General features: G+C 54.2%; 1 protein-coding gene across 5 annotated transcripts in view; it reads left to right on the top strand.

Moving 5' to 3' along the window:
* WHRN (whirlin) overlaps positions 1–26,509 on the top strand; it is a 53,307-nt gene that overhangs the window by 25,032 nt on the left and 1,766 nt on the right. For 2 of the 5 annotated variants that reach the window (XM_054849204.1, XM_054849203.1), the window contains exons 3-10: positions 2,709–2,834; positions 13,837–14,039; positions 14,465–14,501; positions 15,751–15,963; positions 16,299–16,511; positions 23,153–23,224; positions 23,622–24,219; positions 25,833–26,011. In XM_054849204.1, coding sequence (XP_054705179.1) covers positions 2,709–2,834; positions 13,837–14,039; positions 14,465–14,501; positions 15,751–15,963; positions 16,299–16,511; positions 23,153–23,224; positions 23,622–24,219; positions 25,833–26,011 — 1,641 coding nt within the window. Of the gene's footprint in view, positions 1–2,708; positions 2,835–13,836; positions 14,040–14,464; positions 14,502–15,750; positions 15,964–16,298; positions 16,512–18,044; positions 18,078–23,152; positions 23,225–23,621; positions 24,924–25,832; positions 26,012–26,509 lie in introns of those variants that run through there. The other 3 variants (XM_054849202.1, XM_054849200.1, XM_054849201.1) reach the window with 3 other exon arrangements.

Genomic DNA, 26,509 nt, shown 5'->3' with positions numbered 1-26,509 from the left:
ACGTGCGTAAACAAACCAGCTCACGCAGCAGCACATCAGGTTTAGGGGGAGAGGGAGTATCTTTTACTCGATCTGATGATAGCGGGGTGGGGAGAGCAGCTTCTCAGCTTTCGGGATAGTGTTAAAGGGAAATGTAAATGTCTCGATACGGAGCTACCCCTCCTGTTGCTAACTCCGGTGAAGTGCCAGTATATTTGTTGTCCAGGGACTCCTAGAGAGGGGAGCGTTGCCGTTACCAGTCTGTTCTGACCCTGATCTGTGGTTGCATGCACTTGGCTGTGGTTCTGCTACTTGTATTTTTCCCGACACTGGGGAATTTTTAAAAGGTATGGCCACGGTGTGGTGAAGAAATTACAGTAGAAGGGAAACTCTAAATGTCCTTAGACAAACAGGGAGAACACAGAAGGACTTTGGAAAAGTAGAATATTTTTCTGGTTTTAAAAAAAACCTCAGTGAAATGTTCTATAAAGTAATCATTCCATGTCCAGAGCAACGTTTTCATGTAAAGACAAAATTAAACTGCCCTTGATTTTGACAGGTGAACGCTCTGTTGGGTGGGTACAATGCCCAGCTCTCCTCTCCAGCCTGAAGCGTGAAGGTCTCTTTATGGCTCCTTTATAATGCTTCAATCCTTAAATTGTTTCCAGCACTTTGTGCATCTTAAAGCAGGGGAGGGACTAACCCAGGGAACGTCACTTTTTGTAGAGCCCTAGACAAAGATGCCGATACGGGTGGTTAACGCCTTACGGTTCTCACTCTCCGGCTTTCCACGGTACAGCCGTTTCTGGAGCGCGGGGAGCAGAGGGCAGCGGTGCCGTGCTGAGAACCTGCCGCCTTGGTGGGATCACCCCGCCTTTGGCTCACAGATCCATAAAACACATGCAGCTGAGGAGGCATTAATGCAGTTACCAGCCAGTTGTAATGCCGGTATAGAAAAGTAGGAGCTGTTCTGGCATCCCTTCCTTGAAGTACAAAATTTTGCAGTGTATAGTCCTTAGGTGGATTTACGTCCTGCTGCTGGTTTCTGTCTTGCCGCTGCCCCACCACCAAGACAGAAAATGGGTTTTCAATACCAGACTCTCTAAGGCTGGGCTGAATTCCCTGCATGATGCTGTGTTCTTCAGAAAGGCAGGTTAATTAGTGACTCCAAGCTGGAAATGACTTTTCCATGCAGGTAAATGCATAAGCTTTTGATTTGACTTTGATGAAGAGTTTTAAATATAAAAGCTGTTCACAAACAGTCCGTTTCTATCAGTGTGAAACACATTTTGGCTTTTCCCATTTGTTTTTATTCCTGCTGTCTGCTTTTCTTCAGAATTGACTTAAAACTTGGGACAAAAGCAAAAAAAAAAAAAAGAAAAATACCCACCCCAGAGTTATTCATTTAGAAAATGTCGTGCAGCGAGTGAACAAAGGCCATTTTAAATTGAGACTCCTCGAGGGAGCTAAACACAGGCTTGCTCATTCACTCTAAATTCTCACCTGGACTTTCATATATCATCACGCCCTCTGAGTAGGAGAGGTTGGAAGAAGGCAGGTGGGAAGCTGGCTAATAGCTCTGGCGTACCTTGCAAAATCAGCCCCGCGGCCAGCGTTTGGTGGGGAAAACAGCTGTCCAGATGTGGCGTGGTACTTCAGCCTGTCAGGGGTTCGTGGAAAATATTATCAGCATCTGGTGGAGTATGTGCTGGCTGTTCTGGGCAGGATAGATGGAAAATCTGTCCTAGCGTTATTAATTAGAGCTAATAAGGCATATGGCTGTGCGGAGGAGTCCTGAATGCCTCCTGCGCCTTGGGCAGGCGGGGTGCTGGGTGGGGCGTCCTGCGTTGCTGCACAGACTGGTGGCTGCTGCCGGGGTGGGTGGAGGAGACGTGGTGTGAGGACCAGCCTGGGCTGTGTTGGGGTCTTTCCCCACTGCAGCCTCTGTCCTGTTGCGTGTTCTCTGTGCCCTTTCCCGAGGGGAGGAGTGCCTGCGGTGGCCCCTCGCCGCACAGAAGGGGCAGAGAAACGGAGCTGGGCTCCAGTCTGGATGGGTGTGGGTAACCACTGTGCGATCACACATTTGTCCCAGGACACGGGTGGGCAGAGGGGAAATTCGCAGCCGGTGCTGACTGGCACCGCGCTGTCAGTGTCCGTGGCGCTTTGCGGATTTCTGTCAGCCGACCATCCACCCCGGAGATGCATCTGTAAAAGGAGAGAGCTGAAAACTGCCGCAGATCAGCGTCTCCTCTGGTTTCTGGTTGTAATTCTCCCAGGCCACATGCGCTGCCCATCCTGTAGCTGAACCTCTCAGTCCTCCAGAGCTGGCCTTTCCTTCTCGTATCGCCCACCGCCTGCCCTGTCCCGCAAGAGCTGCCCTGCCTGGCCGAGGGACGTGGCGGGGGTACGGCTATCCCGTGTTCCAGCCGGCCGTGTATCCTGCCTCTCCCTTCGCTTGCACGCTCTCCTCCTCGTGTCGAGGATTGCAGAACGGGAGCAGAAGGGTCCCTTTGGTGCTGCTTTGTCACTCTGTGTCCTGTGACGCCTGGGGCTGGTGTCAGGGGAGGTGCAGTGGTCCTGAGCAGCCTGGCCTGCAGCCAGAGACCTTAACAGCAGCTCCTCTGGCCCCTGAGCGTGTTTGCCATAAACTGGAGTGAAACCTGTAGCTTGTTTTTTTCAGTTGATGTTTTTAGTTGCTAATGCTGGAGCTGACGCTGCCTCCTCTGCAGGTGAACCTGGTCCTGAATGAAGGGAAATCCCTGGGCCTCATGATCCGAGGAGGGGCTGAATATTCCCTGGGCATCTACATCACCGGTGTGGATAAAGGCTCCGAAGCAGAGAGCACTGGCTTAAAGGTAAGAGTGACCCCGGGGTGGGAGGTAGAGCTTCGCACGCTGTGGCTGCAGGGCCGTGTCGGCACGTAACTGCTGCTGGTCCTACCCCTCTGTCCCCAGCCGAGCAGGGCTCTCACTGGAGCGGTGAGCGTTGCGTTTCTGGGCACAGCTTTTCAGGGCAGGTTCTTTGGACGTTTTGGATACTTAAGCCTAGAGGGAGCAAGGTGGTTGTGCAGAGAGAAATGCGGCCTTGCAGCTTCTGGAGTGGGTTGTACTTGCCTTCTGCCTTAGCACGCCCCCGCACCTGATTTCTCCCCCTTGAGACAGCCTGGGGATGTTGGTGTGGATATCTAGGAGTGCAGCCCAGACCTGGCAGGTGAAGAAAGTCACTCTCACCTCCCTGAGCTGGCAGGGAAGAGTTTTCTATTAAAGATCCTGGTCCTGTGCCCTCTTCCTGCCTCTCGCATCCAAACCCATTACGTTTGGAGGTAATGTTTTGCGCCAGGTGCTCTGAGCCTGCCTGCAGGGAACGTGTTTGGCTGCCGCAATGAGAGGGGGCCAGGCTTGCTGCGCTGGGAGCAGGTGCGTGCTGGTTTCCTCCTGCAGCATCGGCATTCACAAGGACCGTGCCCTAACGGGCAGAAACAGCGGGATCGCCCTCGGTGACAGAGCAGAGCTGATCTGTCAGCAGCCTGGCTTGGTGTGACCTCCAGCTCCCTCCATAGTCAGACTGGTTTCTAAAGGATGCTCTGTGGTTTGGCTGGGCCCTTCGGAGGCTGCACTGGTCCAGAGTCCCACAGTTTTGCTGCGGACCTCTTGTAAAATGAGATCCTACATCTCTTTCATTCCACCGTGTACGCATGCACACACATCACCTCCGAGCTCCTCCAGCCTTCCTGCTGTACTAGGTCTTAGGAAAGGATGGGACATCCTGGGACCTCAGCTGTTCCTGGAAGAGGCATTTGGAGTTAGAATTTTATATTTTCTAGGGTGTTCACCAGTAAAATAAGTTGAAAAGGGAGCCATTGGACTTCAGGTGTATCTCTGTGCTAGTCATGAATGGGACATGTTTGAAACTCAAACTCCTCAGGCTGTGGGATTTTACTTCATCACTCAGGATTTCTTTCCTGGTGTGGTTTTTTTTTTTTTTTTCCCCTCCCTAAATGACCCAACTCCCGGCAATCACATCATGCCTCTTTTGCTTCTTCCAGTGCAATCCCATGGGCTCTGAGAGTTCTTTCCCTATTCTTTGTGTCAGTCGGGACTTGATGGATGTTAAACTCCCTAACGTTCTCTCAGTCCCCTGAAGTGGTGCTGGACGGCTGAGGATCGAGGGGTAATCTGCTCTGATCCCCTCTCTGTACTGTGAAGTGATATGTTTCTCCCTTGATCACCCCTGGGCAGTTTAGGGCTAAGCCTTCAGCTTTGCTCCTTTGGCCCCTTAAAGTCGCTTAAATCCGTTAAGTCTGGTAGAACGAAGAGGCTGGACGGTTTGGTGGAGGGGGCTGTGATTTGGGCTGGGACAGATGCCTTCCCATCCCTCAAGTTGCTTTGGCACAAAACCCCGAGCATGGGGGTCACCAGGGTTCCCTTTATAGACAGAGGGGAAAGAGGGAGACGTTTGTGGGGGGAATGCAACCACTTCTGAGCTTAGCTGTCTGCCGCAGGCTCCTGTTTCTCTCTGCTGACTCTTTTGGCCACAGAATGAAAATGCTGAACTTGGAGGTTTGGCTCAATCAGAGCCTTAATCTCTCTCTTAGGCCCTTAGCAGGGAAATGGGGTTTGGACCCTGCCGTGTGAGAGGGTCACTGGGGCACTAGGGACAAGGAGCACCCTAGGGAGATGGCTGACTCTTTCTCAGGACAGCAAGAAGTGAGAGCTGCTGCTGGAATCTCCCTGCAGACCACCCTTCTCTCCCGGAGCATCCGTTGCTCCTCGGGGCTGGCCACCTTGCAGCCACTCTGCCCGCACGCCCGGCCGGGCTGCACGGCCGTCTCCCGGGGACGTTAGCGCACGCTTGTTCGTTAGCGCACGCTTGTTCGTTAGCGCAAGGTTGTGGTGAGAGGCAGCAGGGACGGTGTGCTGGGATGTGAGGATTTCAGGACAGAGATGATAAGAGGCACAGGGCAATTTTTCTGCCTCATGGAGCAGGAGAGAGAGGGTCTGGCTCGAGCTGCCCCGGGCATCACACGGGTGACTCTGCTGAGCCAGGGGACCCGCCATCTGAAGCAAGCCTGGTTGTCCCCAGCACCTGCTGACCCTGTGCCAGAGTGACAGTCTCCATCTCACAAACACCAGAAGCCTGAAAGATTAAAGGCAGGAAAAGAAAAAGAAGTTGCGTTGTTTTCCTGAGGTTCGTTCTCTTTGTTTCATGCTCAGTGCTTCCATACTGCTCCAAATCCCTCTCTTCGCTGCACGGGGAAAATTGCTGCTTTTCTTGGCACAATCCACCGGCCGGTGAGCTCGGCACAGCTAATGTCGCACTGCAAACTCGTACACACGGAAGTCAGAGCAGGGTTACGCAAGGCTTTCTCCCTCCACCTCTCCTCTCAGAAAATAATCACACGCACGCTGTAGTCGAAGCACCCGGAGCGCTGTGCGCTGCTCCTCTCCGGCCCTGCCGAGCAAGGTCCCTGTTCCGTGGCAATTGTTTGCACATCAGAGCCTTCGCTTATTGATTCTTTATATCTCTCTCCTTGCTCTTCTGTTTTCTAGTAACTGATTTGTGCGTGCCAGCAGGCCAATGCTTTTCTGAATGTCAGGCTTTATGTGATTTCAGATACGTGCAGATGCTTCCCACCCTGATTTGTGTATGCTGCAGACCGTAAATTTAGAACTGCTTGGAGGTTTGGAGATAAAGAAAGGCCTTTTATGTTCTGCTGTTAGACGCGATCGGGTGTAAACTGCATCCACGCTGCTTCAGGTGGGGGTGGAAGGGATGTGATATCACGAGGAGGGAAGAACTGATGGGTAAATGTGATTTCCAGATAATTCATTGCTCTCTACGACAGAAAAATTGTGGATTTGTTCAATGTGGGCTCAACCCAACGTTGCTGGAGTCCATGGGAAGGCTCCTGCTGACTTCCCAGGCGGTGGATGCTTCTGTGGGTTGTTACCAGATTTGGAAGAATCAACTCGTAAACAGACTTTTCATTTTAGGGAAAACCTTCTTGCATCTATGGCACCAAATCAGAATTTTTGAATGCTTTAATAACACGGTTTACATTTCCCTTGAATTTTGATTAAAGGGTGAACAATGCGGTATTGAAACCCAGTCAAAACCGAGGAAGTTTCTCTCAGGCCCGAAAGCTAAGCTGGCTTTTGTCTGCTACAGGACCAGGGGCTGTGTCCTGAGAAGTGGGGCCCGGAGGAGATCCAGCCCCGCTGATGCGGGTTTGGGTACCCCTGCTCTGCTCCCGCCGGCCACGTGGCCACGAGGCAGAGCGCTCCGCAGGCGCCAGCGGAAAACAGGCTGGATCGCTGGAGTCAGTCAAGAATTAAATATTCACGCTCTCGGCCTTGGCCTTCTTTATGTTTATTCATTCATGAAACTTCTGACAACGTGTTCTTTGGGCGTATTTTAAAATATGCTGCCTCGGTGTAAGTTCTCAGACTGAAAAAACGCGGGTTAGCAGAGGACTGCAAAGGAGGAACGTGACCCAGTCTCGTTTGCTTTCGGCGTCTGTCCTTCCTGCCTCCTTCACGATGTTCACAGTGATGCCGTACAGGAGCTGGGCTTGTTCTGCTGGCGTTTGTGGCTCTGCTCAGCCCGATTTCTTCCTCGTTCATTTTTTCTGGTGGCGTATTTTGTCAGGATTTTTTTTTAAGCCTTTTCTTTTTCTCTCCTTGACCTTTACATCAGAAATAGCAGATTTCAGGTAGCTTTCTTTGAACAAACAACTCAGTATTGAGTTCCCTGCGCAAAGGCTGCGGTAAAATGAGGCTACCACCATCCACGTATACCCGTTTACAAGAGAAGGAGAGAAGAAGACTGTAAATAGGAAGAGGTGAATGATTTTACATCATCGGTGGCAGTCATGAAGCTGGCCTCTTGAAAACCGCCTTGTGTTTTGAGGTCCACACGTAAATAAAGATACTGAAAAACAGAAGATGATAAAAAAAGCCTTGTGGCTGCCTTGGAGGGGAATAAAGTATAGAGCGAGAAACGCGACGAGGAGGTGCGTGGTTGTGGTACGCCAGATGTAACCTTTGCACTGGTCCTTCAACGTGTCACCTTCATGGGGACGGACGTTGAATTGCTCCTCTTCTGGGCGGCTACCAGAAACCTCCCCACCGCAGCGCCAAACCCGCTGCCTGCCCCAAGAGACAATCTCCTCTCCTCGTACGCTTTCGTTTCAGTCTGTGTCTGCTTCGTTCCTCGTATCTGTACTGCAAGGTGTTTGGGGAAAAGAACATGTTTCCAGACAGCGCTTGGCACCCGCTGTTCCCTTGCTTTGCTTCCAAATCTGTCTCTGATCCTTCCAACGGGCTGTGTTGGCCTCGTTGGACGTGGATCATCTGCCCCGACCTGTTTCCCTCCTGGGGAAGCTGAGCACCTCCTTATTTTTTCTTAATTTGGCCATTTCCAAATTGATTCATTCTTTTTCCTGCCCATATTTTTGATTTTCTAAGGTCTGCTTTTGGTAATTATTTGTGCTAGAGTGAGACTCCTTCTACTTTAGTGGTAGCTGCAAGTGTAATTTAACCTCTCTTCTAGCACGTTAGTGGCATTAAATAAGACTAGTGCTGGTGCCAAACCATTTGGCATCCTATTAGCCCTGTTATTCCCAGCTCAATTTGGTGTCATTTAACATTAACTCATGTTTAAAATCTCTCACCTATTTTTCTGTCTGTGTGACTGAATTTCTCCCAGAGCCAATTTTGATTATTTTTTTTAGAGACTTTAGGTGCTCAGAACCCTTGTCTTAAGCCCAGCAAGTTTCTCTTGACTGCACCTCCCTTTCCCATGTTATTCTCTCTGTCTCCAGAAAGAGGAGCCAAGCCCGTCACCGAGGTCTGTTATTTCTGAACTCCGCTTCTTGTCCGCGGTCTGTCACCTTTTGTGTGTCATGTTCAGCCCCTGCATTTCAGGGTTGATTTTTCCCTAGGAAATGAGAATAATCCCATTTTCAGCAGTGGTCAGGCACTCAGCAGGTCCTGTTGTGTCCACCCACTGTTACCTGAGCACGACTGAAAACTGGTTCCTGAAATATCCAGGGCAATAATTTTTCTGTGTTTTATTATAACTTTTTTGTGTCTTATTATTATTACTTTTATTCTGTGCTGGTTTGGAGCTGTGCAGACAGCGAATAATTTGCCAGGGTCAACGTTTGGTTTAATAGATAGTTCTTTTGCATCTCTGCAGTCTTTTGTTACCTTCTCAGTTGACCTTGAGTTTGTTAAAAAAATAATTATCTATGTTAATTAGCAAAAAATCCTTTCCGGCTCTAATAGGAGCCTATCATCAAGATAGGCTGATTTGCAGGCATTCGGGCTGTCCAACGATTCCCTTATCTGCCCTTCACCACCAATTATTTTTGCTAGGTCTTTTTTTTTTTTTCCTCCTGCACGAGGTGCTTAAACTTACTCAAGTATTTCGTGGCTGATTGTTCTCACCCAGCAACACCAGATCGAGGTGGTCTTGTGCTGGGCACTATACTAACGGAGCACGAGAGACCAGAGAGCCGCGAAGGACTTTGGATAAATGTTGAGGCAGCGATGAAGGACAGACACGGACAGATGAAGTAGCTTGTCCAGGGCCCCTCTGGTCTCCCTGATACGACGAGGGCTTGCCAGGTTCCTTTTGATCCGCTCTTGAAAGGAGAAACTAAAGAAAGGTTATTAAATCTGTATAACGGTCTTGAACAAAAAATCATGAAAGTTTAATCCCTGATATGGAAAACTATTAAAGATTCATAATTGCAATAAAACTATCTAATCGAATTTGGATTTTCATTGTTTCAGTGCTGCAGTGAGCCCGGTGCTCCTTATTTTAGCAGCAAGATCCCTTCCAGTGGATTGCCCAGTGAATTAGAAAGACCCGAGAGATGATATTCGTTACACCTGAATGTGAGTTTCTCTTGGCAGTTTAGGCAGTCGCATTTTTCTCCCTCCCTGTTATGTTGGTGGGTCAGCAATTCTCTGATTGTTGGTTTAAAGCTGATGGAGCTCGAAAGGAACCTGAGATATTTGTGGAGTCTGATGGTTGGGAATGTGGTCGTTTGTGTCCTTTACCTTCCCTTGGGCTCCCTCCCTTCCTGTCTCTTGGTCTCTGTGGATCAGCTCAGGTGGAGCTGGCTGCCTCTGGCTCTTTCTGCAGCTGGTTCACAGAGGTGAGCTGGCTCCAGGCTGTCTTTCAAACCAGGGAAGTTTCACATCTCTAGCGTATGATTTTGGCAACCGATCTGTGCTCCGCAGTCCGCGGGGGTAGGTGTGAGTATTCCACCCTGACACAGCTCTGCTCTGTGCTCTCTCCCCCTCCAGCCCGCCAGTGCAAAGGGCCACCATCCCCTGGTCAGAACCTGCCACGTCCGACCCGTGCCCAGTGCTGTCCTTCATCCTTCCCCAGGGAAAGTCAGAGAAGGGGAAGGGCAGCCAAGAGCCAGCAGCTCCATTTGCAGGACCTGCTGCTTTGGGCATCTTACTGGAGCCAAAGCAAAAGATGGTGAAGTGGGACCTGGCCTGTGCCAGCACCAGGGCCCTGCAGTGCTGTTAGAATCATAGAATCTTTAAGGTTGGAAAAGACCTCTAAGATCATCAAGTCCAATCATCAACCCAACACCACCATGTCTACTAAACCATGTCCTGAAGTGCCACGTCTACACATTTTTTGAACACCTCCAGGGATGGTGACTCCACCACCTCTCTGGGCAGCCTGCTCCAATGCCTGACCACTCTTTCGGTGAAGAAATTTTTCCTAATACCTAATCTGAACCTCCCCCGACGCAACTTGAGTCCATTTCTTCTTGTCCTTTCACTAGTTACTTGGGAGAAGAGACCAACGCCCTCCTCACTACACCCTCCTTTGAGAGTTGTTGCGATGCATCTGGCACGTGCTCCCCCTTCCCTTTGAGCTGCAGGCTTGCATCAGCCCAGCTTGAAGGCCTTGGCTACCTTCTTGGCTGGCCAGAGGACTGTGGGTCTATCTCTTACCCACATCATCTCTTTTGCCTTCTTAGCTGTGCAGCTGCCCCGTTAACAGCGGTTATGAAGACAGCAAGCAGAGGGCATCGGCTGACCCGTGCGAGGACAAAACTCAGGGGCCTTTGACAGTGGTGTTGGTAGGGATGGGGCTCTCCTGTGCTGTCACAGCCCTTGCTGTCCCCCAGCCCTTCTGTGTGTCACAGAGGAAGAAACTGTCCCCAGAACAATGAGGCAAATCTGCTCAAGGTCGCTGGACGGAGCTGAACACAGACCGAGCTCTGCTGCCTCCAAGCTGCATCCACACTCAGTGATCTTAAAGGTCTTTTCCAACCTAAACGAGTCTATGATTCTATGTTGCTCTTGTACCAGGTCCTTTTCTCTCTCGATGATTCAGAGTGTCCTTCCAGCCTCACTGAGCATCCTCTGTCCTTTCATCAGAGGGAGGGGTAAACAGAAGCCCTTCTCTGGCTTCTCATTATTGCCAGCGTTATTTTGTATAGCTCCATCAAGCTCTCCACACATTATCTCTTCTCTAAATTTAACAGGCTTAATCTTTTTGATCTGTCCTTTCACAGGCACCTTCATCTGCCACTAATCATTTTTGTTTCCCATCTCTAGAACTTTTCTCTCCACATCTCCTTGCAGGGCAGGCAGAGATGTAACCAGGGAATGCAGTCACAGCAAGGTCACACGTTCACTTAGATATTGTCACTACTAGTTTTAGAGCTATTTTTGATAGATTTCTTACCATGGTTTCCCATCACGTTTTTTTGGTTGCAGGCTTACTTGATCATTCTCCCGTCTGCACCCTGAGCAAAGTGGTCCATGAGCTGTTGGTTATAGTCTTTCGCCTGTGTCCTCTCTGGTCATTCAAGAAGCATCGGTCACATCTTGGCCAGTGGCAAAGCCCTGCCTGGTTCTTCAGAGCACCTTTACCTGCCCCTTCTGACACCTCTAGTCTGAACTAACCCAAATAATTGAGTGTTGCTGGTAGATCTTGACTCCCTCCTGGGCTTGGTCTCACACTGCTGCTGCAGGCATCTGAGGATCTCTTCCCCACCTTCTGGATGTTCAGCAACCCTCAGGTTCTTCCATTCCTTTGCATCTCTTTATTGCTTCTCAGGGAGATCCTGAGCCATCTCTCCCTCTGCATCTATTTTTGTAAGGCCAGAGGAGCATGAAGGTCTCTATATGTGACCCTCCATGGCCCTGCAGCGGACAGGGGGGAAGCTGTCGTGCCTCCTTGGCGCTTGGAAACTCTGCCGCCGTAATCCCTTAAATAGCTCGAGCAATACTATTTGCACAAGTGCCATGCAGCGGATTTAGGGGATTTCTTCTGCCCTCCTCTGGAAAGCGGGCTGGAGCAAGTGAAGTGCTCCTGGAGCTTTGTGCTGCTCTGAGGCCGTGCCACCTCTCTGCTGTGCCTGCACGAGGCACGTGGAATTTTCTTGAAGACTCGTTTCAAAACAAAACAAAATGTTAGAATAATTAAACTGCTGCAGTCTCCCCTTGAGGGCTGCTGGGAGGACCATAATTCAAGGAAATTGTGTTTTTCCTGTGCTATTGAGCCAACTTTGCTCTACAGCAGTCTGTTTGGGAGGTGCCCTGGTGCCACGGGAATACAAAAAACCTGGCAGAAGTGGGATGCTGAGACCACAGCAGGGTACGAGAGGGGCTGGACCGTGGCCTCTGCTTTGATGGTAGCTCCCAGGCTAAAACCCTCTTGTCCGAAATGGTCACTCATGCTGCTGTTGAGACTCTGCCTTATGCTCCCGGTTGCACCCTTGGCTGGTTACACCACAGCTGGGACAGCCTCTCACCGCTGGGCCACTGTCCCTGAATGTGGCTGCTGGCAGGGTCAGACCCTGCTCACAAAACAGCCTCACGCCAGCAGGACTCTCAGGACTGGGATTTGCAGCAGTTCCAGACAGCCTGAGGTGGGTCCTGCTGCCCCTGTCACCTCTGACAGCTCTGCTAAGCCCTGTTCACTTCTGCCACCCAGGGACTCTCCACCAGCTCGCTCTTCTCCTTCTCTCTACTTGATTTCTCACGAAGGTCACCTCTCGGTGATCTGAACGGTGTCCGTCACGCCACAGACCTCAAGACAGCCAGGGTTGTGATCAGGGGTCTCTCCTGGCCCGAGCGGCAGCATTTCTCTCTGTCTTTTCTTCCCTGTTCTTGTGCTGTCTCTGCTGAGGATGTCCTCGCGGGGATGCCTGGAGGAGCCACGGTCGGGTTTTATCAGCGCTGTGTCTGACACCGTGGCACGGCCGCTCTGCCCTCGGTTCCCGCCAGCCCTTCACCAGATGCACTAGTGGAATGGAAACGTTGTCTCGGGAAGACAAAGTTAGAGCAGTGGATGCCTTGACAAGGGGTCCTGTTAACCTTGAAGCCTCGACAGTTGTTGGATCGGCCATCTGGATGCCACAGGCTAGCAGATACCAAGTGGGAGTGTGCGTGCGAGTGTGCAAGGTGCCTGCGTGTGTCAGTCCTACTGCCACAGCCCCTGGCCTTCCCTCTCAGCTGGCAATGTTGTGCCTGGAGAGTAGCTGATGTGAGCCTGGTCCTGTGCTCTTGTGAGCTTCAGCGTGGCTGTAGCATAAAACAGAGGTGATGTCCAAGTGTGGGAGCTGTGCTGTGATTTCTGGACCAGGTGCTGCCTCCTCGGACCAGCATCTGGCTTCCCCTCCGTGCTGGAGCAGTCACTGGATCTCTCGTGCTTTACGCTGAGCTGGGCTTTGCCGGAGTTGTCCCGTTGTCCACTGTTTCACCCCAGCAAAGTTCAGGGTAGCACTGGTGGAAACTTCTGTGGCAGCGCAGTCACAGCCCGCCACGTTGAGGTGGCAGCGGTTAATCGTGGCTTCTCATGGGAGTAAATGATTTTAAGAATCTGGAGCATTAATCTCAGTCCTCCGAGGCTTCCTTGACGCAGCGGCAGAATGAGATGGACTGAGGTGAAAGGATTGTTTTAACTCTCCATGTTTTTAGCCTTAGAAATCCTTCCTGCTCCCTCTTTTCTCCTCTTCTCCAGGACGGAGGTGAATTATTCAAAGGAGCGTCTCATTCTGCTTGTATTGCAGCATAAAGAAAATAAGACTGTGTTTTGACAGAGCTGAACGGAAGCCTATGGTTAAGCAAAGACACGAAATCGTTTCAGAGAGGTGGCTTATCAGAAGCAGGGTGAATTGTGGCATGGGAGTGAGGAGGAGTGGCACTGAATGCCCTAGAAACAAAGAGAAAGAGGAGCTGGGATGAAGGGGGAAATGCCAGATGAGTGCTGTGAACATGGCCAGGCTGTCAGGGAAGCTCCTGATTGCAGCAAAAGCCCTGGCCCCAAAATGAAAGCTCTCAGGAGCAGCTGTGGAGGAAATGGGAGGAGAGGAGAGATGAAATCCAGCTGTCTCAGATCCTACAGTTCACAGAGAGTTGGAGACTCTGGTGAGTTACTCAAGCTGAACCCTCCCTGTTGTACACGAAGATCCAGAGATTTGGGGCTTCCACAGATGGTTCCTGGCCTCCCAGATCAACAGGAGGCATTGGGGCTGGAGGTCTTGATGTTCTTTGGGGGCTGTTTTAACCAAGTTGCTCTACGGATCTGGTTAATGGAGGACCCTAGGCAGATTGATCTGACTTGGGATGTTAAACAGACTCATCCAGGCTTCACAGCCTGGTCCTTCACTGGCTGTCAGCTTGAGTGCTTGGCCTCCAGCCACCAGCACTTGGCCCCTCTCCCTCATTTTTCTTGATCCCTCCAATTGCTGAGTCCCTAGTTTGGTGGTGGGTTAGACTGAGTAGTTCCTCCCTGGCTGGGAGAGGAAAGCACACTCCGAACAGGAAAGCCCCCAGGGCCTGCCAGGCTCACCCCATCCTGACTCTACAGGTAGGAGACCAGATCCTGGAGGTGAACGGCAGGAGCTTCCTCAGCATCCCCCACGACGAGGCGGTGAAGCTGCTCAAGTCTTCCCGCCACCTCATCATGACGGTGAAGGACATCGGGAGGCTGCCCCACGCCCGCACCACCGTGGATGAGACCAGGTGGATAGCAAGCTCCCAGATCGGAGAGACCCTCGTCAGCTCAGTGGGGTACGTGCTTGGTACATCTCGGGCAAGCTTGAGGTGTAGGGCTGCTGACCCAGAGCTCCCGTAGGGAGATGGCATCTCTGGCCTGTAAGGTGGATCAGGTCTGGACAACAGGCTGCTGCCTCTTCCCTGTTCTTGCCCAGAGAAGCTGTGGCTGCCCCTGGCTCCCTGGCAGGGTTCAAGGCCAGGTTGGATGGGGCTTTGGGCAACCTGGGCTAGTGGAGGGTGTCCCTGCCCATGGCAGGGGTGGGACTGGATGGGCTGGGAGGTCCCTTCCAACCCAAACCAGTCTGGGATTCTGTGATTCTCTCAGGCCAGAAGCTTTTAGCTTACAGTCACAGAGAGGAGAGCACATAACAGACCTTGTGCCATGGATGGGTGATGGGCACGTGGCGCTCAGTGCTAACTGATCTTCTTCCTCCTCGCAGGGCAATGGGCAACCATGCTGCGGAGGCGACAGCCAGGGTAAGAGATATCAGGCCTTATATACGAAAGGGATGCTAGTTTTATGAGGACTGGTGGGTTTTAACTGGCTCTAGCCTTTCTCCTCCCCACCTTGTGTTGCCAGCTGCGTTTCTACCCAGTGACATAATGGGTAGCCCCTCTCCTGTGCCGCTGGTGGGTCAGTTCTGCAGCACATCTGGTGCCTTCTAGCCTGGGAATGATCGCATTAATGGGCAAGGGTCAATAATCACACAATGGGCAAAGACCATGGGGACTCCCTCCGCCCTGCAGAAGTGACCATGATGCCTTCTGCATGGTGGCTCTCTGGGGCATGACAGCTCCTGGGATCTTCCCCACCCCGAAGCAGAGCTGAGCCAGCCCTCTCCAGCACAGCAGCCCGTGACAGGGCTGCAGCAGCGGCAGGGACTTGCCCAGTGCTGTGACTGCAGCTCTGTGCCGGCATGTCTTCTCCAAACGCCTCCTTGTAAAGCACGTTTCTTTTAAATAGAAATGAAGCAGCAAGGTTTCACAGGTGGCTTTTGCTGATAATGGCTTTGCACTGTTTGCTGGCAAAACATGCTCCCCAGCCTCAACTCCTCTCGGTGTCTCCGGGATAGTCAGGGTCTTGCCTGGCTCCATATCCCTACGCTGACTGTGCCAGCACTGCCTGGGAGGGGAACAGCAAGGACTTGCTCTTAGAAATCCCTCTCAAAGAAAAAAGCCTTTTATCTGCAGCCAGACATGTCTCTCCCTGGGACTCCTCTGGTTGCCAGTGGCTCTTTCTTGCCCAAGGTCTGCTTCGAGCTTGCGGCGGGGGCAAAAGTGCCTTTTACACCAGATGGGAACCTTGCCTCTGCCAGGAGGAAATACAGCCTGCCCTTAAATCAGAGCTGGTCAAGGGACAGCATCCACGCTTGCTGAGCAGAGCTGGGAAGCTGTTTTGTTTATTCAAGCGGTGCTGCATAAACTCGTGGCAGTGACAAGTAGTGACACTAAGTGAGCAGCCGTGCTGGTGGATCCTTGGGGGTACCTGCCTCCGGGCATTTTCGGCATCCCCCTTCCAGTCCCGCTTTCCAGCTTCGCTGCAGGTAGTTGGGTGAGAGCAGTGGTCTGAAACGCCGGTGGCTTGTGCTGGTAGGCAGAGCCCAGAGCGAGGGGGCAGTTCTTGGTCCTGCCTGTGCTGCAGGAGGGACAGCTGCCCTCCTTTTTCAGCAGCTGATTCCTTGGCACCCCAGGCCAAAGCCTATCTCCTGTCTCCTGTCTTCCCCAGCCCGTGTTTTACCGGGGCCTGGCCGGCTCCCAGGTGACACTGAGCAGCATGGTGAACCAGACCCGAGTCATGCTGGAGGAACAGGCCCGGCACCTGCTGAACGAACAGGAGCGGGCGACCATGGGGTACTACCTCGATGAGTATAAGGAAGGCAACATCTCCGTGGATGCTCTGGTCATGGCGCTCTTTGAGCTACTCAACACGCATGCTAAGGTGAGGCCCACACCAAGGGCAGGGACAGCTTCTTGTGCCCGGTGGGCTGAGCAGAGCCACTGTCACAGTGTGGCTCGGTGCCTCTGAGGTTGTCTGCTCAGGGTCAAGGGTGAGGGTATGAAAGCAAAATCCAGACGTAGGAGATACTGGGGGAATCGGGCTGGCGTTCAGTGGCAGAGGAGCTTCTGGTAAAGGTTAGGACCAAAGGTCCTCGTGCGTTACCTGCTAGTACATCTCATCACCACTGTAGAAGAGCGTGGGAGGATGGGTCTTCGCCGACCCAGGAATATGGTCGTGCTCCAACCTCTCTTTGGTTGTCTGTCTGCCTGGCCCAGTTCTCACTGCTTTCAGAGGTGCGGGGTGTGATCTCCCCGCAAGACCTCGACCGCTTCGACAACCTGGTGCTGAAGAGAGAGATCGAGTCCATGAAGGCACGGCAGCCCTCGGGGCCCAGCATCGGCACCGACTCCTACTCTATGATGTCCTACAGCGACACCGTCTCTTCCTCCAGCAGCCACTTCACCGCCACAACCGTCAGCTCAGCCCGGGTGAGTCCCTCCTGGCTGTTCCGTTTTCTTTCAACACTTGCTCCTGGCAGCGCTACAACAACCTCACTTCCCTGGAGTGCTGTGAAAGCACTTCACCCCTCAGGAAACCCTGTTCAGTCTGCTTCCCCAATGGATTCCCTCAAAGCTTTTTTTTTTTGGGGGGGGTTTGTTTGTTTTTTCCTTGCCACCCAATGCCTGCCGCTATTAGCCAGCGCTGGCTGTCGCTTTTAAATCACCTCCTTAAAGACACTGGCTGCCTGTTCCCCATCCCAGTGGGGACCGCAGCGGCCAGGCCAGCTGCCATTCCTGTCCCAGCCCCTGCCCACTCTCCAGCGTTAAGCGGCAGCGCTCCCACGTCTCTCTGCCAGGCCTTCATTGCACGCACCGTCTAATTAAGTTATCGTAATCACCTCAGAGTGTGCAGGCATACAGCCCTGAAATTAATTTCCTAGCCGTAAAATGCTTTTCATCATAAATGCATTAGCAACCTTGGAAATTAAAACCTTTGTGAAAAGAACGGGTGACAATGGGCTTTCTGCTAGTTTGACAGCAAGCAAACCAGCCCACGGCCGGGGAGAGTGGGATTGTGCCGCGGAGAGCCCAGGCAACACAGCCGGCGTGGGGGAGAGGCGGGGGGCTTCCCCGGGGCCGGGTCTGCCTGTGCAGTTCTGTCCAGCCTCCCCAGAGGCCTCGGAGAGTTTCAGAGCGTCAGAGCCGTGCTTTTGTCCCGTTGACTTCACAAATACCCATAGGAAAGCCATCTGCTCTGTTCAGGATGGATTACAGCGAGATCCTTTCTGGATCAGGGTAAACAAAGCGAGTTCTGCGCTGCTCTCCGAAGGTCTGCTGGGAAAATCTTTCTGAAGTCTCAGCTGGCTGACACAGGTCTGCCAGGACTTGTGCGCTGAGCGTGACACCCTGTTCTCGTGCTGTCCCCGTGCCTGCGGCTGTACCACTTGCTTTGGGCGCACCGTGCTCTCCCTCCTGCTCCATGACACCACGTGCCAGGCATGGCTGCTTGGCCTGGGGGGTGAGCAACGGCCCAGCCCCGCCTGGCACCCGAGCCCAGAGGTCAGGGAGGGAGACTGGGATGCTGTTCTGGCACAGCACCTCTTTCCATGGGTGTGAGAACGTGCACCCCTCTGAGCTCTGCCACGGGTGGTGGGAACGCTGACGCTCGAGATGGTTGCCACCACTGCTGGCCAAAACAACTGCCAAGCAGAGAGCACCAGCTCGTGGTGGATGGTGCTTATCTCAGCTAGCAGGAGAGAGGGGAGGGGGGCAGAGCTCCCCAACTGTTTGCTCTGCCCTGCTGTTGCCCCCCCCAGCACCTCTCGCAGGGGGGCTCGTTTCAGCTGTCGCCATCGGCACTGGGTGCGGCTGGACGTGGATTCTGCTGGGTGGGTTTTGGGGGAGGAGGGACGTGTTGTGCCAGGATTTGCTTGTCTCACTCATTTGTTCTGCATCCTCCCTGATGTTATGTTTTCACTTTTGTGCTTGTTTTAATCTGCTTTTCCCCTCGCACGTCCCCAGGAGCGGCTCTTGTGGCTAATAGACCTGATGGAGGTAGGGGCTGTCAGCGAGACGGGGAGCTCGAGTACTGCGGTTGCCATAGTAGACGGGTTGAGAGTGCGTGCGAACGTGCGTCGGGTGGGAGGCGGGTACAGGCTGTCCAGGGGCCAGCATGCGACTCAGCCGCGTGAACAGCCGCCTCGTTTCACCCATCTCTGCCTTTTCTTCCCGTGGCTCTGCTGAGCCATTCCAGAGTTCCCTTCCCCAGCGTGGCTGCAGGCCCTGGTGCTGCAGTGCAGACACGTTTCAGCCTTGAGCCGAGCCCAGCTGGTACCAGCGTCCTGCTTGCGCTAAAGCAGCGTTGATGCCTGATGGACCCCAGACTGCCCTTCCTGCCCTGTTGCCTGCTCTCCCTGCTGCTGTGCTCTCTTGCTGTACGGGCACCCTGGCTAAATACCAGTAGGCTGGTCACATCCCGTCACGCATCCTCAGGGATGGGGGAGAATTTTCTTTACGGGCCTTGAGTCTGCAAAAATCTGTGCCCCGGTGCAGGAGGGGTCGGTGTACTTGCATTGGGCATGTTCAGCCTTGGAGAAATCCTCACACAGACTTTAGAGAGGGTAGACCTCAAAAATCCCTCTGCATAACAGAGCCCTTGGTCGGGAGGAGGCTGAGAAGAGCTGCAGGCTTGTGCCCCGCAGCGCAGCTCCGTGGGGCAGAGTGCGTTCCCTCCTTGTCTGGGAGGAGATCGCGGGGGTCACTGGGCTGAGCACACACAGCGAGTGGTGGGGCCGAGAGCTGCCAGTGCTGCTTTGGGAGAGGGGACCTCTGGTAGCCATGAACCTGGCCCAAAAGCCACATCCCTCTGGGAACGGCACTTGCCTAGAAGAGGGTGGCTGTAGTGTTCCCAGACACAGTTTATCGCAGGCACCCTGAACCGTGGGACACGTTTCTTTGACTACATGACCAAAGGCAGCAACGCTAGACCGGGCTCCCGTGGGTTGGTGGGTGAACTAATGCCAAAAATAAATAGTACGAGGCTGATCAGGACCTGCTATGCAGAAAGTGATTCCGTTATGGGATGCTTGGAGGTGAGACTAAGCTGTGTTTGATGGTGCCACCCACAGATGATGTGTGTCTGCCTATCTAAGTGTCACCCTCACCTCTTGTAAATCGTGGATCTCCAGATGAGTCCTGCAAAGCAGAGGTTAATTGTAGCCTGCCATAATCAGATGCGACTTGTCTGATCAGAGCAGTATGAATTTCTAATCGCTTACAAACAAGGCAGTCTAGCATTGCCTTTGTCCCTGTCCCAGCCCTCACTGTTAGGATTATGGAATCGAAATCCCTGTTGATTTCATTTTTCTCCACTGCCTCCTAGCAAAGACGCTGCCATCCACAGGTGCCTTCTCCTCCCAGGGCCTGATTCCACAGGCGCCGACTTGCTCCCAGCTCCCTGAAGCTGCAGGATTGGGCCCAGAGCAGTAACCCAGTTGAGTTGCTAGCCCCTGTCCATCTTTGGTCTCCGTTTCACAAGCAGTAGGAGTAAGGAGAGGATGGCACTGAGCAGTTCCTCTCTCTGGAAAGTGAATCTCAAGCACGAGAGCCCACAGCCTCTTTGGCAGCTGGCAGATGATCTCCGTGTCCCCAGAGGGAGAGCAGAACGAGAGCAGAGCAATGGGGGACATCATCCTCACCTATGTCCACCGTTACAGAGCTGCTCCAGCTCCCGGCTGTCCTCTGACCCCCTCCAGGACAGGCACAGACGTCCCGTGTGGAGGGTTCCCGTGCGCGTGGCACGATCCCCTCGGGCCATGAGGATAGAGGCAGAGTGAAGCCACCGCAGGGGTGTCATTGCGTCACCCTCAGAGCCCCCGAAGTCGGAGAGGTCCGTGCTCAGGCTGGGGCAGGGCCAGGGGCTCTGGGGCTCCTCCAGCCCCCCAGATGTGTTCTGGGGTGGGAGAGAGGAGGAAAGCTGGGCTTATTCTCAGACTGGTGCGGTTGTTCAAAATTTAAACCCTGCGGGAGTCAGGCTGAGTAACTCTGCAAAGCTCTTGTTAGCAGGAAGTGGAAAACAAGGGACTCGCTTGGAGCTGCGAGGTTAATTAAAGGTTGGGTTGTATTCCCCAGGGAGGTGGCAGTTTCTCCACCACTTAATCTGAGGATGGAAACTGCCTGTCTGGAAGATGCTGTCCAGCTCCATTGCTCCTGCCCTGGACTCTGTGCAAGATAGGAGGGAGGAGGATGAGGCTTTGGGCAACCTGGGCCAGTGGAGGGTGTCCCTGCCCATGGCAGGGGGTTGGAGCTAGATGATCTTTGAGGTCCCTTCCAACCCAAACCAGTCTGTGATGCTATGACAAAAGTTTTCCAGCTGCATTGTGCAGAGGGGCTGGAAGGGCCTCGCCTGGCCTCCAGTTTCTGTAACTAGAAAATAGATGGGCTAAAGGAGCAGAGAGTCGGTAGGAGGGAGCAGCCTCCTCAGTAAAAACTCATTTTTCAGAGCAGTGGCACGTGGCTTCGATGGGTCTTCCAAGGGAAATCCAGGAAAGCAGAGTCTTAAAATAGCCAATTCCTGAAAGGAAATGTGCTCAGCTTAAAAGCCATTACATTTTATAGCCCAGAGCAATTTCTATTTAATTGCTTTTGCCCCCAAAGTACTAAGCTTGGGGAAAGGCAAATCCCCTGCTTGCACACTTCAGCAGAAGAAAAGTGCCCTGAAGAGGAGGAGCAGTGTCGGTGGCCCTGGCTGCGTGGGGCGAGCAGAGCCGGGGCAGCAGGATGAGTGCTGGCAGGGAGGGCGCGGGGTGCAGCCGGCTGTGCCCACCCTCCCTTTGCCAGGAGGATTCAAGTCTCGCTGCAGACTGGTCCCAGCTACGGGGCCTGGGCTGGGACGTGGCACACGATGGGCCTGGTGTCGTGGTGATGGGCACGGGGTTCAGCAGCAGGACTGGGGGAAACGGCACTGGCAGAATTTTAGGGGGGCATCGGGCGGACTCTTCTCTCTTTAGTAGTGATGTAACCACGGCTATCTGACGGCAGGCTGCTCCCCGTCGTATCACGGGGGTCTGGTCCTCACGCGTCTGCCAGTGAACTCCTGGAGGCAGGCTGAGGCTGGCAGAGGGAAGAGCTAGGGACACCGAGATGCTCTCACGTGAGGCCAGGCTGAACTGAAATGCCACCGTCTCCGCCTTGGCTCCTCTCCTCGTGCCCGCAGCCATTTGGCTGGATTAAAGGCTCTGGGCAGCAGCTGGAGGTGGGCTGGTGCAGGGGGAGGGTTAGATACTTGGGCAGCTTTCTGCAGAACAGCTTTCTCCTTAGAGGAAACGATGGCAAAGGGAGGGAGCTCTGCGGCGAGCGCGCTGGTGCAGTTTGGTGCAGTTTGGTGCAGTTTCTTCAGCCCTGCGTTTTGGCAGGCTGAGCGTCTCTGCTCCTTGGCGTCCATGATGGCACTCGAGCTTTTTAAACTCATGGGCACTTCAGGTGAATCCGAAGTCCTACTGCTAATACGCGCACAGCCCAGAGCAGTCCATGATCCTTTTAATCAATATGAAGGCAGGTCATTTCTGAAACAGCCCAACCTGCCTCAGGCGCGTGGTATCGCCCCGTCCTTCGTGCCAGCGCTTGGATTTGCAGAGTCCTGTGGTGCGTCAGCTCTGGCCGAAGCCTGATCTTTCTGTCGCTGCTGCCGTGTGTTTCAGCCAGATCTTGTCTTCTGCCCTGGCTTGCCGCACGGTCGGTAACCCAAGAAGGGGTAGGGGACGTTTCTCTTTCAAAAGCCACCTGCCTTTACATTGGATTAATTGATGATAAAATCAGCCCTCATCAGAGGAGGGAGTGGTTTCCCAAGCTACTGCTTTCCCTGTTGCTTTCTGAACAAGCCATTTCTTTTAGTTCTCATTCTCCAGGGTTTCTTCTGAAGCCACAGAGATAAAAGCACTTTCCATCAATGTTTTTGCTGCTTCTCTAATGCTCTTAATTGTCTCCTGTGTCTATTTTGGGACGCTAACATCTCACAGGCACAGCGGCAGCCTCCAGCAGATGGGGGAAATGCAGATGCACCAACATTTCAACTAGGCAGTTGTTTACCCTGCAATAAATAACACACAGTTAAACACAAACTGTACCCTGCCCATTCCAGCACAAACACACAAACATCCCCGTGAACGTGACAGAAATGAAGTACACCCTTTGTGAGCAGCGGCAGACGCTTCTCCGGATCAGGGGTTCCTGTGGGAGGGGGGTGCTGAGTCTGGGTTTGCTCTTGCAGGGGAACCAGGCGGAGCTGGGGATGTGCACCACCGCAGCGCATCCCCCAGGAGACTACCTGGGGCAAAGCCACGGCTCTGGCCTGGACTCAGGACCAGCTGGGTTCAGCCCTGTTCAGGCCAGGCACGGCTCCCTGGGGCAGAGCTCCACACCCAGCCCCCTCCGCACCCCCCCAGCTCTGCCCTCCCTGCTGGTACGTAGCCAGGGTGCCCGTTTGCTCTGCCCGACTGTGTCCCGTGTCCTCGCCTTGGGTCCATCCTGACTGACAGCTGCCCCTGCGCAGACAGACTGACAGATTCCCGAAGCCCTTCTTGATGTCTGGAGCTTTGACGTCTTCAGAGCTGTGATGTGACATTTTCTAATGACATTTTGACTCGTCAAGAGAAGGCTGTGGCAGCGGCTTCTATTTGCATCTGAGGCTGACTGCTCTGCTTTGCAAGGGAGGGAAGTTTTAAACTTGTGCATTGCCCTTCTCCTGGGAAAGATCCAGGTATGGAACCTGCGGCCCTCAGAGCTGGTTCCTCCCCTCCCTCCAAATGAAACACGAGGAGCTGAGAGTTCATTAAGAGGAGCATGCTGCTCCGCTACAGAGGAAATTGCCCTGGTAGGTCAAGTTCACAGCGTGCTTTGAGCACGCAGCTTAGCTTGGGAGAGTCGGTTTCCCAGCCATGTTGCTTTGCTCATACGTGTGAGTCTCTAGGGAACCTCCCAGGAAACCAAAACCTTTGGGTGAAAGACTGGCCTTGCGTGGGGGGTTTGGGCAACGCCGTGTATCTCTCTGCATGTTCCCTGCCACGCTGGCACTGTGGTGGTTGCTCCTTGCTGCTGTGACCTGGTTTTCTCTTCCTTCTTTGCCCTGTTAGAACACATCAGAACTGGAGGGAGGTGGAGATGGCCACCAAAGTAGCATCAACACCCTGCCGGACATCTCCCTGGTAAGGCACTACGCTGTGCTGCTGCGCCTTGGATGGGAGCTGGAGGCAAATTGATGATACCGAGTCTTGCCTCAGCTTCTATAGCTCGTTGCTACATCACGGGCCCGTGGATGTCACTGCAGCCAATTAATCAGACCAGTTGGGAAGAAGGATGCTGGCTGGCTGGCTAAGAGTCGCATCTGTGCGAACCAGAGCAGAAGTTGGGTAGTTTGTCCTCTAATTGTCCTCACTTCTGAGTCGTGTTCTTATTGCCAGTGAGGTCAGAAAGGTGTTTCTATGAAAATCGGCTCATTTTGCCACGGTCACTGTGAGAAGGCAGGTGCAGGTGACTGTGGGCCTGGGGAAGTTCTTGCAGCAGAGCATGGTCTCCTAAAGGCTTCTGTTCTTGGTCTGGCAGGACGATCTCTCCTCCTTCCCAGACGAACCACCCAACTTCAAGCCTCCACCTCCTCCTTCAGCCCCTCAGATGCTGGACCCCTCTGCTGCCCAGCACAGGAACCCAGGGAAAGACAAGCCCAAGCGCCCTTCCTCCGAGTCCTCTCAGTCAGGCCTCTTCTTCGTGGCCCCTCGAAACCCCACGCCCCCTCCTAGCCACCCTGAGAAGGACACGGTCAGCATGACTTCCACTGCTACCACATCCACCGAGGAGTCTGCCCCAAGCGCTATCTATGCCACCATTTCCCCGGCCCTGCACAGCTCCAGGAGGCAGATGGATGCCCAGCTCTCCTTGGTCAGCCAACACCCCATCGGTCCCTTCCCCAGGGTCCAGTCCCCAACGAGGTTGAAGAGCCCACCCCCAGATGGCCCTGCAGCCGGTGGGCTTCAGAGCCCCCCTTCCCCATCCCCTCCTCCTCCCCCGTCCCACCCGGCACCCCCCCCACCGGACAAGGGCAGCCCGCAGGCCGTGGCCAACCAGCATTTCATCATGGTGGAGGTGCACCAACCCAACAGCGAGCCCGACGTCAATGAAGTGAGGCCATTGCCCCAGGCCAGAGGTGGGTGTCACGTTATCAGCCACGGGGGTGAAAAAACCCCTCTCCGGGGTGTTCCTCAAGACAGAAACAGGAGAAGAGACACGTCTCAAGGGCAGGAACTGGGGGAGTTGGAAGAGAGGGACCTGCAGCCCGAGCAGCAGACTTCGTTGCAGGGCTTTCCCTTCCTGGTGGGGATGTGGGCTGGCAGCGCCTGCCGGGGAGGCTGCAGGGGCAAACGTTACAATTTTGGTTCAAATTCCAGGTCAATGTATTGTAGGGTAAAAGCCACAGAGCCTGGATCGGTGTGGCGACGTTTGGTAGCTGTGTGTTGGGTTGCTTTTTTTTTTTTTTTTCTTCCCCAAGGTGAATTTTCAATTGCAGAAAACAGCTTGACAGCATCATGGCCAAAAAAAAAAAAAGTGAAAATCCAGGAAACACATGAAGCCCTTCACAGTGTTCTCAGCAGTAGTGGTGTTAATCTCCAAGACAAAGCCCTCGGCCCTGGGTTTTGGCATCGCTGGAAAACCTGCGAGGGCCCGGGCCAGGGCAGCCAGCTCCCCATCAGCATTCAGCACGCTCGTCACAGCCTCCCTGCGTCGCCAGCGCGATTCAGGCTGACCTTTGCTTAAAGACCGAGCTCTGTTCGGCAGTTGATTACGACTTCTCTCTTGTGTGGGCATTGCTGCGTTCATAAAAACTGCTTCCAGCGGAGTTTTTAAAAAAAAAAAAAAAAAAAAGCAATTCGGGGATTTTTCCATTAACTCCGTATTTTGGAAGGAAAAAAAAAGTCTTAACTGTGCCCACACAGAACTTGGGAGTCAGCTGGATCCTGAGCACGTCCCGGGAGAAGTGGGAGTGAGGGAGGAGCGTGCTGGGCTCCCCGGGTCCCCCGAAAGTGGCTCTGGGGGGGACCACCAGCGGGTGGGAAGGGTGGGCTGGGGCACCCCCAGCATCCCCCAGCCCCTCCGGCCCCCACGGCAGTGCCCCGTTTGCGGCCGGGCTCCGCGGGGCCCGATGCGAGGGACGTTGTCGCCCTCCTGCGGCACCGCCCCCCGCTGCAGGTCGGTGGTTAGTGCCGGGGGTGGAGGGGGGCTGCAGTGCCTGCCTCCCTGGGACCCCAACTCCTCCGCGGCCCAGAGCCCATCTCCCGCGCCTTCAGCCCTCGCCGGTGCTGTCGTACCGGTGTTCCCACGCTCGTGTCCAGAGGCAGAGGCTCGGTCTGCACCCGGGGTCCTCAGCCTCGGAGGGGACAGAGCCCCTGCCTGGCATCGCCTGCTTGCTGGGGGCTGGCTGTCTCCTCCCAAGCCCGGGGTTGAACATGGGCTGCCTCACACTGGGCTCCGGCAGGATCCCTGAGCTCGTCACCCTCTCCTTCCGTCCCAGTTCGGGATTCGGGTTGGATCCTGGACCGGGGTTTGAGGCCGCTCGTTCCTTGATGCTCCCTGTGCACAGCTCCGCTCTTCAGGAGGGGTCCGCTTGGGAACCCCGCTCTGAAGTCCAGGTCTAAATCCCAGGGAACCTGCCCAGCCCTGGGAGCGGGTGAGATGTCCTCCCTCTGGTCCGTGGCCCTGTGGGTGCTCGGCTGGCCGCAGAGCTGCGCTGCCCGACCTCTAACAGCCCTCGTCTCTCCCCAGCCTCCACGCTCTCCCAGCTGTCGGACAGCGGGCAGACCCTCAGCGAGGACAGCGGGGTGGACATCGGGGAGGTCGAGATGAGCGGCAAGGACAAGAGCCGGCAGCCGGTCCCTGGGAAAAGCCGAAGCCTCAAGGCGGCTGCGAGGAGCGAGGGGGCAGCGGAGGGGGTCTCCAAGCCGGTGAGGCTGGGTGCCCAGGGGTGCTGCCATTGGTGGGAGGTGGGCACCCAGGGCTGCCAAGGGGCAGTGCTGCTCCCCGCTGCCTCGTCCAGCCATCTGCCGGTTCTGCTCCCTCTGCCTGCAGGCAGCAACCCCTCCGATGGGTCATTTATCCTCTTGTTTAATGAGCTGAGTCAGCTCCCTGGTGGGCTGAGCTGTGGGGAAGGGAGCCAGGAGCGGCCGAGGTTGCTGTCCTGGGTAAACGCAGTCCCTCCCAGCTCCAGCGAGTGGTTACTTGGGACACGACAGAGTTCCTGGCTCTGAGGGGACATCCACAGGGCACCGTGTCCTATGAGTGAAGTCACCTGTCTCCCAGAGGGGAAGGTGACATCAGGTATCAGAAGTAAATTGAAAGGTTTCTGATGGTGGCGAGGTTGAGGGGCATAGGCAGGCAGAGAGCTGCTCCGCTGCTCCCCAAGCCCTTCCGACCTGCACACGGTTGGGATCTTGGATGTCAGG

This window comes from Grus americana, chromosome 20 (assembly GCF_028858705.1).
Source record: "Grus americana isolate bGruAme1 chromosome 20, bGruAme1.mat, whole genome shotgun sequence".
Taxonomy (NCBI): Eukaryota; Metazoa; Chordata; class Aves; order Gruiformes; family Gruidae; genus Grus; species Grus americana.
Note: the sequence above shows the minus strand (reverse complement) of the source record. Positions and strands in the feature narration are given on the sequence as shown.